General features: G+C 42.5%; 1 protein-coding gene across 1 annotated transcript; it reads right to left on the bottom strand.

Moving 5' to 3' along the window:
• Nucleotides 1-6,890: 6,890 nt before the first annotated feature.
• Nucleotides 6,891-9,032, bottom strand: LOC131843989 (uncharacterized). Its single transcript, XM_059192777.1, has one exon. It carries the CDS (start codon nucleotides 9,030-9,032, stop codon nucleotides 6,891-6,893), a length of 2,142 nt encoding a protein of 713 aa, XP_059048760.1.
• Nucleotides 9,033-14,564: the final 5,532 nt, after the last annotated feature.

Genomic DNA, 14,564 nt, shown 5'->3' on the forward strand with positions numbered 1-14,564 from the left:
TCATCGCCCCATTTAGTAAAATTCTGCTAAAAATCGTTAAAAATTACTAAAAAATATACAATTTCATCGTTCAATACTCACCAGGTCGTCCGCTTCAGAAACTTCTTTTGTCTTAGAGTACTAGTGATCACCCTCACCTGCCTGTAGATCGTTTCTCTGGATCACCAAGTTGTTCTGAAATCAGTAATTTAGTCTGAAAGTTATCAAACAGTTTACAAATTTCGGTTTCAGTCGTCGTTCATCTTTAGTTTTCACCCAAGACTTTTATTGTCCTAGGGTGCCTACAGTATCCCCCGTCTAGTAGCGTAAAACCTAGGCAGTATTTCGGGCAATTTTCATCCTAAATTTCGGTCTTAGTCCGAAAAATCATAACTCCCGTCTAAAACTTTGCTCCCTCACCTAGAATTTCTCCGACATCCCATCACCACAACGCTCCGTCGGTTTACACCACTCTCGTTTAATTCTGATGTTTTTTTTTAAACAATATCAAACCCAGGTTACCTAAGAGGTAACATTTCATATTAAATATTCTTAAATTAAAACATCGTTTCTTCTAAATTGTGCCTAAGTAGTCGCAATCTTATTCTTGTTGTTGATTCCATCCGGTCGTTTCGTACCTCATTACCTAAAAGTAATCATTGCAAATCATCGCCCCATTTAGTAAAATTCTGCTAAAAATCGTTAAAAATTACTAAAAAATATACAATTTCATCGTTCAATACTCACCAGGTCGTCCGCTTCAGAAACTTCTGTTGTCTTAGAGTACTAGTGATCACCCTCACCTGCCTGTAGATCGTTTCTCTGGATCACCAAGTTGTTCTGAAATCAGTAATTTAGTCTGAAAGTTTTCAAACAGTTTACAAATTTCGGTTTCAGTCGTCGTTCATCTTTAGTTTTCACCCAAGACTTTTATTATCCTAGGGTGCCTACAGTATCCCCCGTCTAGTAGCGTAAAACCTAGGTAGTATTTCGGTCAATTTTCATCCTAAATTTCGGTCTAAGTCCGAAAAATCATAACTCCCGTCTAAAACTTTGCTCCCTCACCTAGAATTTCTCCGACATCCCATCACCACAACGCTCCGTCGGTTTACACCACTCTCGTTTAATTCTGATGTTTCTTTTTAAACAATATCAAACCCAGGTTACCTAAGAGGTAACATTTCATATTAAATATTCTTAAATTAATACATCGTTTCTTCCAAATTGTGCCTAAGTAGTCGCAATCTTATTCTTGTTGTTGATTTCATCCGGTCGTTTCGTATCCCATTACCTAAGAGTAATCATCGCCCCATTTAGTAAAATTCTGCTAAAACTTTTTAAAAATTACAAAATTTCATCGTTCAATACTCACCAGGTCGTCCGCTTCAGAAACTTCTGTTGTCTTAGAGTACTAGTGATCACCCTCACCTGCCTGTAGATCGTTTCTCTGGATCACCAAGTTGTTCTGAAATCAGTAATTTAGTCTGAAAGTTTTCAAACAGTTTACAAATTTCGGTTTCAGTCGTCGTTCATCTTTAGTTTTCACCCAAGACTTTTATTGTCCTAGGGTGCCTACAGTATCCCCCGTCTAGTAGCGTAAAACCTAGGTAGTATTTCGGTCAATTTTCATCCTAAATTTCGGTCTAAGTCCGAAAAATCATAACTCCCGTCTAAAACTTTGCTCCCTCACCTAGAATTTCTCCGACATCCCATCACCACAACGCTCCGTCGGTTTACACCACTCTCGTTTAATTCTGATGTTTCTTTTTAAACAATATCAAACCCAGGTTACCTAAGAGGTAACATTTCATATTAAATATTCTTAAATTAATACATCGTTTCTTCCAAATTGTGCCTAAGTAGTCGCAATCTTATTCTTGTTGTTGATTTCATCCGGTCGTTTCGTATCTCATTACCTAAAAGTAATCATTGCAAATCATCGCCCCATTTAGTAAAATTCTGCTAAAAAATCGTTTTTTAAAAAATATACAATTTCATCGTTCAATACTCACCAGGTCGTCCGCTTCAGAAACTTCTGTTGTCTTAGAGTACTAGTGATCACCCTCACCTGCCTGTAGATCGTTTCTCTGGATCACCAAGTTGTTCTGAAATCAGTAATTTAGTCTGAAAGTTTTCAAACAGTTTACAAATTTCGGTTTCAGTCGTCGTTCATCTTTAGTTTTCACCCAAGACTTTTATTGTCCTAGGGTGCCTACAGTATCCCCCGTCTAGTAGCGTAAAACCTAGGTAGTATTTCGGTCAATTTTCATCCTAAATTTCGGTCTAAGTCCGAAAAATCATAACTCCCGTCTAAAACTTTGCTCCCTCACCTAGAATTTCTCCGACATCCCATCACCACAACGCTCCGTCGGTTTACACCACTCTCGTTTAATTCTGATGTTTCTTTTTAAACAATATCAAACCCAGGTTACCTAAGAGGTAACATTTCATATTAAATATTCTTAAATTAAAACATCGTTTCTTCTAAATTGTGCCTAAGTAGTCGCAATCTTATTCTTGTTGTTGATTCCATCCGGTCGTTTCGTATCTCATTACCTAAAAGTAATCATTGCAAATCATCGCCCCATTTAGTAAAATTCTGCTAAAAATCGTTAAAAATTACTAAAAAATATACAATTTCATCGTTCAATACTCACCAGGTCGTCCGCTTCAGAAACTTCTGTTGTCTTAGAGTACTAGTGATCACCCTCACCTGCCTGTAGATCGTTTCTCTGGATCACCAAGTTGTTCTGAAATCAGTAATTTAGTCTGAAAGTTTTCAAACAGTTTACAAATTTCGGTTTCAGTCGTCGTTCATCTTTAGTTTTCACCCAAGACTTTTATTGTCCTAGGGTGCCTACAGTATCCCCCGTCTAGTAGCGTAAAACCTAGGTAGTATTTCGGTCAATTTTCATCCTAAATTTCGGTCTAAGTCCGAAAAATCATAACTCCCGTCTAAAACTTTGCTCCCTCACCTAGAATTTCTCCGACATCCCATCACCACAACGCTCCGTCGGTTTACACCACTCTCGTTTAATTCTGATGTTTCTTTTTAAACAATATCAAACCCAGGTTACCTAAGAGGTAACATTTCATATTAAATATTCTTAAATTAATACATCGTTTCTTCCAAATTGTGCCTAAGTAGTCGCAATCTTATTCTTGTTGTTGATTTCATCCGGTCGTTTCGTATCCCATTACCTAAGAGTAATCATCGCCCCATTTAGTAAAATTCTGCTAAAATTTTTTAAAAATTACAAAATTTCATCGTTCAATACTCACCAGGTCGTCCGCTTCAGAAACTTCTGTTGTCTTAGAGTACTAGTGATCACCCTCACCTGCCTGTAGATCGTTTCTCTGGATCACCAAGTTGTTCTGAAATCAGTAATTTAGTCTGAAAGTTTTCAAACAGTTTACAAATTTCGGTTTCAGTCGTCGTTCATCTTTAGTTTTCACCCAAGACTTTTATTGTCCTAGGGTGCCTACAGTATCCCCCGTCTAGTAGCGTAAAACCTAGGTAGTATTTCGGTCAATTTTCATCCTAAATTTCGGTCTAAGTCCGAAAAATCATAACTCCCGTCTAAAACTTTGCTCCCTCACCTAGAATTTCTCCGACATCCCATCACCACAACGCTCCGTCGGTTTACACCACTCTCGTTTAATTCTGATGTTTCTTTTTAAACAATATCAAACCCAGGTTACCTAAGAGGTAACATTTCATATTAAATATTCTTAAATTAATACATCGTTTCTTCCAAATTGTGCCTAAGTAGTCGCAATCTTATTCTTGTTGTTGATTCCATCCGGTCGTTTCGTATCCTCATTACCTAAAAGTAATCATTGCAAATCATCGCCCCATTTAGTAAAATTCTGCTAAAAATCGTTAAAAATTACTAAAAAAATACAATTTCATCGTTCAATACTCACCAGGTCGTCCGCTTCAGAAACTTCTGTTGTCTTAGAGTACTAGTGATCACCCTCACCTGCCTGTAGATCGTTTCTCTGGATCACCAAGTTGTTCTGAAATCAGTAATTTAGTCTGAAAGTTTTCAAACAGTTTACAAATTTCGGTTTCAGTCGTCGTTCATCTTTAGTTTTCACCCAAGACTTTTATTGTCCTAGGGTGCCTACAGTATCCCCCGTCTAGTAGCGTAAAACCTAGGTAGTATTTCGGTCAATTTTCATCCTAAATTTCGGTCTAAGTCCGAAAAATCATAACTCCCGTCTAAAACTTTGCTCCCTCACCTAGAATTTCTCCGACATCCCATCACCACAACGCTCCGTCGGTTTACACCACTCTCGTTTAATTCTGATGTTTTTTTTTAAACAATATCAAACCCAGGTTACCTAAGAGGTAACATTTCATATTAAATATTCTTAAATTAAAACATCGTTTCTTCTAAATTGTGCCTAAGTAGTCGCAATCTTATTCTTGTTGTTGATTCCATCCGGTCGTTTCGTATCTCATTACCTAAAAGTAATCATTGCAAATCATCGCCCCATTTAGTAAAATTCTGCTAAAAATCGTTAAAAATTACTAAAAAATATACAATTTCATCGTTCAATACTCACCAGGTCGTCCGCTTCAGAAACTTCTGTTGTCTTAGAGTACTAGTGATCACCCTCACCTGCCTGTAGATCGTTTCTCTGGATCACCAAGTTGTTCTGAAATCAGTAATTTAGTCTGAAAGTTTTCAAACAGTTTACAAATTTCGGTTTCAGTCGTCGTTCATCTTTAGTTTTCACCCAAGACTTTTATTGTCCTAGGGTGCCTACAGTATCCCCCGTCTAGTAGCGTAAAACTTAGGTAGTATTTCGGTCAATTTTCATCCTAAATTTCGGTCTAAGTCCGAAAATCATAACTCCCGTCTAAAACTTTGCTCCCTCACCTAGAATTTCTCCGACATCCCATCACCACAACGCTCCGTCGGTTTACACCACTCTCGTTTAATTCTGATGTTTCTTTTTAAACAATATCAAACCCAGGTTACCTAAGAGGTAACATTTCATATTAAATATTAAATTAATACATCGTTTCTTCCAAATTGTGCCTAAGTAGTCGCAATCTTATTCTTGTTGTTGATTTCATCCGGTCGTTTCGTATCCCATTACCTAAGAGTAATCATCGCCCCATTTAGTAAAATTCTGCTAAAACTTTTTAAAAATTACAAAATTTCATCGTTCAATACTCACCAGGTCGTCCGCTTCAGAAACTTCTGTTGTCTTAGAGTACTAGTGATCACCCTCACCTGCCTGTAGATCGTTTCTCTGGATCACCAAGTTGTTCTGAAATCAGTAATTTAGTCTGAAAGTTTTCAAACAGTTTACAAATTTCGGTTTCAGTCGTCGTTCATCTTTAGTTTTCACCCAAGACTTTTATTGTCCTAGGGTGCCTACAGTATCCCCCGTCTAGTAGCGTAAAACCTAGGTAGGATTTCGGTCAATTTTCATCCTAAATTTCGGTCTAAGTCCGAAAAATCATAACTCCCGTCTAAAACTTTGCTCCCTCACCTAGAATTTCTCCGACATCCCATCACCACAACGCTCCGTCGGTTTACACCACTCTCGTTTAATTCTGATGTTTCTTTTTAAACAATATCAAACCCAGGTTACCTAAGAGGTAACATTTCATATTAAATATTCTTAAATTAATACATCGTTTCTTCCAAATTGTGCCTAAGTAGTCGCAATCTTATTCTTGTTGTTGATTTCATCCGGTCGTTTCGTACCTCATTACCTAAAAGTAATCATTGCAAATCATCGCCCCATTTAGTAAAATTCTGCTAAAAATCGTTAAAAATTACTAAAAATATACAATTTCATCGTTCAATACTCACCAGGTCGTCCGCTTCAGAAACTTCTGTTGTCTTAGAGTACTAGTGATCACCCTCACCTGCCTGTAGATCGTTTCTCTGGATCACCAAGTTGTTCTGAAATCAGTAATTTAGTCTGAAAGTTTTCAAACAGTTTACAAATTTCGGTTTCAGTCGTCGTTCATCTTTAGTTTTCACCCAAGACTTTTATTGTCCTAGGGTGCCTACAGTATCCCCCGTCTAGTAGCGTAAAACCTAGGTAGTATTTCGGTCAATTTTCATCCTAAATTTCGGTCTAAGTCCGAAAAATCATAACTCCCGTCTAAAACTTTGCTCCCTCACCTAGAATTTCTCCCACATCCCATCACCACAACGCTCCGTCGGTTTACACCACTCTCGTTTAATTCTGATGTTTCTTTTTAAACAATATCAACCCCAGGTTACCTAAGAGGTAACATTTCATATTGAATATTCTTAAATTAATACATCGTTTCTTCCAAATTGTGCCTAAGTAGTCGCAATCTTATTCTTGTTGTTGATTTCATCCGGTCGTTTCGTATCCCATTACCTAAGAGTAATCATCGCCCCATTTAGTAAAATTCTGCTAAAACTTTTTAAAAATTACAAAATTTCATCGTTCAATACTCACCAGGTCGTCTGCTTCAGAAACTTCTGTTGTCTTAGAGTGCTAGTGATCACCTTCACCTGCCTGTAGGTCGTTTCTCTGGATCACCAAATTGTTCTGAAATCAGTAATTTAGACTGAAAATTTTCAAAAAAATTACAAATTTCGGTTTCAGCCGTCGTTCTTTCATACTATCTTCAGTTTTCACACAAGACTTTTATTGTCCTAGGATGCCTTTTTTTTTTTTTACAAGGGGAAATCCATCATGGAGACCCGCACGCCTCGGGGGAAGCGTGGGGGTACTGCCGGACTCCTACCGGCTAAAACCCCTTGGTGTCCTCCGCTCGCCACTAGCGCCGGGGTTACGGGATCGACGTAGCAGTCCACCGCGACCCCGGCAGCGCAGGCTCTGCAGCCTCCTCCTCGAGTGGCGCGCGCGGACACCACGCGCGCCTACTCCCAGCCTCACCCTCCTTAGGTGACGGCAGACGCCCCCGCATCTGCCGCCGAGAGACTCTGGGTCGGTGGCGACGGGCCGGGCTCGGCCTCCATCGCCTCCGACTCCTCCGCCCGCGCCGTTGCGCGGCTTCCTCGCGAGCAGTCTTTACCGCTGCCCACTGAGTGATTCGACGGACGTCCCGCCGATGCGCAATAGACGCAATGCGGCGGGCTTGTGCAACCAGCAGCCTTGTGGCCTTCTCCACCGCAGCGGAAGCAGGCCTGACTGCGGTCCACCGCCGACTTACACTGTGCACCCACGTGCCCCTGCAGTAGGCAGCGGTAACAACGTGCGGGCTTCGGATCTAGTACGGTAACATGCGCCGAAACCCATCCCACCTTAATGCGGGCCTCCGTCTCGAGCTTTTTGGCGGCCACCACTGGGCAACGAACCCATGCAGCCGCAGTGCCCGACGCCGATCGGCGGATTTCCCCCACCTTGATGTCCTGCTCCGCGCAGCCACCACTTCGAGCCACAGCGACGACGACATCCGCCGGTGTGGTCGTGTCGTCAAGGCCCACTATCCTCATGTCCGCCGTCTTCACCGGACGAGAGACCTGTACGACCTCCGCGGGCAGGACCTCCCTGAGCTTTTCGGCAAGGGAGTCCGCCTTGTCACCACTAGCGGCGCCTGGCAGCTCCAGGATTCGCGCACCAGTGATGGCCTGCCTGTAACGAAGCTCCGTTACGCCGATATCCTCGAGGCACACCTTGTCTTTCGCTTCCCTGAGTAGGGCCGCGTATGTCACCCCTTTCTCGGCTGCCCCGGGCTGCAGCGATAAAACTATCGCCGCAGATCGGGGAGGCCTGAGTCTCGGCTTCTTCCTCTTTTTACCCGCGGACGCTGCCTTTTGAGGCTGCGTTTCAGTCGCCGCGGGTTTGTTCGCCGCCTTCTTGCCCGTGTTCTTCGCACCGCGACGAACTACGGTCACCCAACTCTCCGTCGCTGCGCGGGGAGCTGGCGCCGGCCCCTGTACTCCAATAGGAGCAGCCTGACTAGTAGCTGCCGGTGCAATAGCAGCCGGTGCAGGAGCCGACGCCTTCCCTCTTCCTTTTCCTTTGGGCCCAGCCGAGCCGCTCGCACGCACAGCAGGCGGGGTCGTTGTGGGCCTCACCACTGGCGCCGGAGGGAGTCGCTCCTCTATTCTCGCCAGGCGAGCGTCGAGTCGGTTCTCCAACCTCCGGGCTACGCGGTCCTCCAGTTCTTGTAGGGCCTGGGGCCCGACCGCCTCTAACTGAGCAGGGCTTCCGGCGGCGGACGTCGATGGCCCGACAGTCGCCTGCGCCTGTGCCTCCCGCAATGCAGTCCGGAGCTCGAGGATCTCCTGGCTGATCTTCTGGTTTTCGGCCTTCTGGCCGACAACCTGCCCCTCAAGACTCGCGACTTTCGCGGCCAGGACGGAATTCTCCTTGGCGACCGACCTGTTCTTGAGGATGTCGGCCGCATCCCTGATGGCATCCACAGCATCCCTGATGTCCCGGATGGTGGTGCCCTTGAGGTTCCCGCACTTTTTAATGGTGACATTCACTATGTCAGCACAGGCCTCTATTTTACTGCGGAGCGCATCCGCCGTCCACTGGAGCTTCATGGGATCTCCACCCCAAGTGGCACGGATGACCCCGATCCTCTCATCGAAATTTTTCTGGCCCGCCTTAACCGCGGCCTTCATGGCTTCGATACGGTCCTCTGTCACCCTGGCTCGAGCACCTTCTCTTTCACCCTCGGAGTCAGAGCGTGAGCGCTTGCGTTGGCGCTTTCGCCGATTGCGCTTCTTCTCCGCGTCACTATAGCCGTCTTCGCTTCCTGTAAAGAGGGAAGTCGAAGACCCTGTCACGTCCGATAAGTCCTCTTCCATGAGGATATCGTACCTACCGGTACTGAGCACACTCTCCAGTTCTCCTCTTTCCAGCATCACCCTGAGCTCTTTCTCCGCTGCAAACTCCTTCCTGGTCTCACTCCTCTCACCCATCTTTCCCCCCTTCTGGCCTTTCTTGTCCCCCCCAGAATACGTGGGACTGACCGCCCCCGGCTTACCCGGTGCGACGGCAGAGGATTCTCCACCCGATGAACGGGTGGTACCTCCCTGGGGTATTACTTTTTTGAGATCAGCCATCATCTTGTGTTTCCTTTTTTACCGGGTCAGGTCCCGTACAAAAACTGAAGAGGAAAAGAAGAAACAAAACAAAACGATAGTAAAGAACAAAGGACAGAAAAGAATAGACAATAAAGAACTAAAAGAAACAAAACAAATAAAACCAAGAAAAATAAAAGAAGACAAAACAAGAAGAATTTACAAATAAATAACTAACCTAACTATTTACACTATTTACAGATTTGGACGAGCGCCGAATACGACACCCGCCCCCTAACCTACTCGCCGGACTATCGGCCGACATAGTAGCAGTATCCCGAAGGAACGTCTACTATCCCGCCCAGGGCGTACCCGAACCAAACCATTGCTCGGCCACCGTTCCCCGCGGACGTATCCACGAGGATGGGGAAGCCTCCCAATGGATGGCCCATACTTGGAGGTTGCCCGACACACGCCCCGTCCTAGGGTGCCTACAGTATCCCCCGTCTATTAGCGTAAAACCTAGGTCCGATTTCGGTCAATTTTCATTCTAAATTTCAATTCAATCTAATTTCAACCAATATTTTTTTCAGTATGACTATACTGAAAAAAATATTGTGCGAGATATGGTTAAGGAACTACAAGATAATGACATAGTAGAGGAATCAGATTCGGCATACGAGAGCCCGGTACTTTTAGTTTCAAAGAAAACAGGAGGCTATAGACTCTGTATTGATTATAGGGCGTTGAATAGAAAAACAATTAAAGACCTTTATCCATTACCCCGTATTGATGACCAGCTTGACCTTCTCAGTGGAAACGTTTATTTCATTTCACTGGATATGTCTAGTGGATACTATCAAATTCCTGTTAAAGATAGCTGTAAACACTTAACAGCCTTTATTACTCCTGATGGGTTATACCAATTTAAACGAGCTACATTCGGGTTAGCTAATTGTCCAGCAGTTTTTCAACGTACCGTCAATAAAATGCTAAATAAAGGTAATAAAAAGTGCGCAATAGCTTACATGGATGACATATTAATTGCGGGAACTAGTTTTGATGACTGTGTAGAAAAATTAGAACAGACCTTTTTACTTTTAAATATGCAGGATTGACCTTAAACTTAAACAAATGTCGTTTTTTTGACACCACAATAAATTATTTAGGGTTTGGAATATCGGCTGAGGGAGTGAAACCTGGTAATGGAAAAATAGAGGCCGTGAAATCATTTCCTGAACCCAAAAATGTTCACGAGGTTCGACAATTTATTGGTCTCGCCAGTTATTTTAGAAAGTTTATTCAGGATTTTGCGGTTATAGCACGACAGTTAACTGATCTCACCCGTCAAAATATTCCATGGGTGTGGGGAAATCATCAAAAAGACGCATTTACAAATTTGAAAGATAAATTAGTACAACGTCCAATATTAGCTTTATATAACCCTAATTACATAACGGAGTTGCATTGCGATGCATCAAAAATTGGTTTGGGTGGTATTTTATTACAAAAAGAATTTATTTCTTCTAAATTACAACCAGTAGCATTCTTTAGTCGTAAAACAACAATAGATGAAGAGAAATTACATGCGTATGAGTTAGAAACACTAGCAGTCGTTTCATCTTTAAACCGATTTAGAGTTTACCTGTTAGGAAAACATTTTACAATTGCAACTGATTGTAGTGCATTGCGATTTTACAAAAAGAGATTTGATACCCAGGGTAGCACGGTGGTGGATAGCATTACAAGAGTATGATTGCTCGATTGAATATAGACCTGGTAATTCTATGCAGCATGTAGATGCCCTCAGTAGAAATCCCATTTCTTGTAATGACGATAGTGACAAATTAGCACACTTTTCTCGAGTAATGCATATTACAGAGGATGACTGGCTTCTTAGTTTACAATTGACAGATGAAATTCAGTATATTAAAGATGCTTTAGAGAACCCCAAATATAATGAGATAGCAGATATAAAAGAGAATTTTATTGTAAAAAACAATAGACTGTACAGGAAAGTTGGGGAAAACTTAAAGTGGGTTGTACCGAAAGGTGCAAGGTGGCAGATATGTCAACGAAACCACAACGATATTGGGCATTTTTCGGTAGAAAAGACACTAGATAAGATTAAAAGAGATTTTTGGTTTCCAAAAATGAATAAGTTTGTCAGTAAGTACGTAAAGTCCTGTTTACATTGTGCATTCGGTAAGGACCCAGCTGGATCTAAAGGTTTTCTCCATAGTACTCCTAAAACTGATATTCCGTTTCACTCTCCATGCGGATCACCTAGGTCCTTTTGTAAAAAGCACGCAAGGGAATCAGTATTTGTTAGTAGTCGAATGGGCCAGACGGCATACCGGCATTGGTGTTAAAGAAGTGTGCTCCGGAGTTGTGTCCCGTACTCACGCGCCTTTTCGCGCTTTCGTACTCCTCTGGGCAATTTCCGTCTTCATGGAAGACCACCCTTGTGCACCCTGTGCCAAAAAAGGGCGACAGATCAAACCCATCGAACTACAGGCCTATCGCTATCGCATCTCTACTCTCCAAGGTGATGGAGCGTGTAATTAATACACAGCTCCTGGGATACCTAGAGGATCACGATCTATTGAGCGATCGTCAATATGGCTTTCGCCATAATCGCTCAACTGGTGATCTTTTAGTGTATCCCACACACCGTTGGGCTCTTGCCATCGAGAGTAAAGGTGAGGCATTGGCAGTCAGCCTTGACATGGCGAAGGCATTCGATCGGGTTTGGCATCAAGGTCTTCTATCGAAATTGCCCTCGTACGGTATACCAGAGGGATTATGCAAATGGGTCGCTAGTTTTTTTTCTGGCAGATGCATCAAAACCGTAGTCGACGGTAGTTGCTCCGATAGCATGGACATTAACGCTGGCGTCCCGCAAGGCTCCGTTCTCTCCCCGACACTGTTTTTGCTGCATATCAATGATTTGTTAACTACAGTTAACATTCATTGTTATGCGGATGACAGTACTGGGGACGCATTTTACACGGGCCGTGCTAATATCCCTCTTTCCGTTGTGGAGGCAAACCGCGAACAGCTTGTGTCTGAAATCGAGAGTACTCTTACCAGAGTCTCCGATTGGGGGCGACTGAACTTAGTTCAATTCAATCCTACCAAGAATAGAATAGAATAGAACTTAATTTATTCAAATAAACTTACATTGAAGCACTTTTGAATAGTCATTACATTTTTTAATCTACCGCTCGTTCGGAAAGCTGTCTCATCACAAGAAGAACGAGCAAGAAACTTGCGTGTTGCTCTTTTAAATAATTTTATTATTACTTTACATTTTTAAGTTTAAGTGTGTGAATACAAACCACCAATTAGCACTAATTCAATTAAATACTCAAATAGAAAAAATATTGAATATATAACTGTGATATATTAGGAAATATGTAGGTAGATTAATTATTAAATTAAGTGTAGGGTAAACTGTTTCATGTGTCTTTAGATGTGTCATATTCTTTTGTCTGCGATTAAACACCGTTAAGCTAACACATATTTTATTCCTCTCCGCTTACTAGAATATTCCAGTATTTCTCAGTGGCGACGAGTCTATTCATTACGAACGAAATACGCGTAATATAGTAAAATGTCAGTTGGAAAGATATCGGAGTTTCGACTGCATACAGACAACTGGAGGTTATACGTCGAGCGGCTAGAGCAGTATTTTATAGTGAATAGTATTCCTACAGAATTACATGTGCCGACATTGATAACCGTTATGGGTGCGGAGTGTTATGAGTTATTGGTGAATTTGTGTATACCAAATAAACCTACAACGAAAATATTTATGGAGGTAGTGACTATATTGGAGAGGCATCTTCAGCCGAAACCGAGTATTCTTGCCGAAAGATATAAATTTCGTCAAAGGAAACAGACAAGCGGTGAAAGTATAGCTCAGTATGTGGCAGTGTTAAAAAAAATGGCGAGTACATGTGAATTTGGAATGTGGTTGGAAGAAAGTTTGCGGGATCAGTTCGTTTGTGGTATCACAAATGACACAACTCGACAGCGGATTTTCGCAGAAGATGCACTGGATTTTTGTAAAGCGTATAAGCTGGCCGCGAGCATGGAAGCAGCTGAAAAAGATGCAGCAATAGTGGAAGGTCGACCGTCACTCCAAAAGATCAGCGAAGGAGCCGTGGAATGTCAGGCAATCAATAGTACCGGGTGGCGGGAAAATATAAGGAAACCGAAGGCAAAACCTTGGATGAACACTGTACCAGCGATAGGACGCTCATTCCAACGTGCGGATGGCGAAGTTACGAGAGGAGGCGCTGGGCGTAGTATGCAGCGACACCAGCAGTGCAAAGTATGTGGCGGAGCGCACGAGTCGACAGGGTGTCGATTTACCCGATATGTATGTAGGGTGTGTAACAAGCAGGGACATTTACGGCGTGTTTGTCCTAATGTGAAGGAACAATACAACGTCGACGTGTCGGAGCGACCTACGGAGACGGTACATAGCGATGACAGCGACGAGGTAATTATAAACATAAATCGTTTATCAGCAATAGCATGTAAACCAATATTAATTTTGTTAAATATAGAAGGACGTGATATTGAAATGGAATGTGATACCGGTAGTGCAGTGTCATGCATCAGTTATGAGTTTTATAAACAAAAATTTAGTCATTTAAGTATTAAAAACTGTAAACTAATGTTAAAATATTATACTGGGGAACTTGTACGACCTATAGGTGTAATTAAAACTTTAGTAATATATAAGGATAGGCAAAAATATTTAGATTTGTATGTAATTAAAGACGGTAAAACCGTGTTGTTAGGCAGGCAGTGGTTGGCGGAACTGAATGTACAGTTACCACAGTTTGAATATTGTTCAGTTAGTAATATTGATAGTTGTGATTTTGACATAACGGAATTTAGTTCCAGATACTGTGACGTATTCGCGGACGGCCTGGGTCGGTTCACTGGTGGCCGCGTGCGGTTGTACGTGCGGGACGGCGCGCGACCGGTATTCATGCGAGCGCGACCGCTGGCTTACGCGCTGCGTGAACCGGTGGAGCGTGCTCTCGCGCAGATGGTGAGCGACGGCATCCTCACCCCCGTCGACCGCTCCGACTGGGCAACTCTATCGTTCCGGTAGTAAAGAAAGACGGTAATATACGGATATGCGCAGATTATAAATTAACACTTAATAAAATATTAGAAATCGACCGTTACCCATTACCGCGAGTAGAAGATTTGTTAACTCGTTTGCATGGAGGACAGCGATTCAGTAAAATTGACCTGTCGCAGGCGTATGCCCAGTTTGAACTAGACGATACAAAAAAATATACAGTTATTAATACCCATAAGGGGTTATATAGGTATAATCGTTTAGTGTACGGATTATCATCGAGCCCGGGGATTTTTCAAAAACATTTAGAGCAGTTATTTTCCGATTTGCCTTCTGTAGGCGTGTTCTTAGATGATGTAGTAATAACGGGATCAGATACACGACAGCACATAGATAATTTACATAAAGTATTTCAGAGATTGCAAAAATATGGATTACGAATAAAAAAGGAAAAATGTGTTTTTTTCGCC

The sequence above is a fragment of the Achroia grisella genome, unplaced genomic scaffold (genome assembly GCF_030625045.1).
Source record: "Achroia grisella isolate CSIRO2021 unplaced genomic scaffold, CSIRO_AGI_Agris_v1 utg35980, whole genome shotgun sequence".
Classification (NCBI taxonomy): domain Eukaryota; kingdom Metazoa; phylum Arthropoda; class Insecta; order Lepidoptera; family Pyralidae; genus Achroia; species Achroia grisella.

Bases quoted from the DNA above. Each gene is read 5' to 3' on its own strand.
- LOC131843989 (XM_059192777.1), bottom strand. From the start codon at position 9,032: ATGATGGCTGATCTCAAAAAAGTAATACCCCAGGGAGGTACCACCCGT.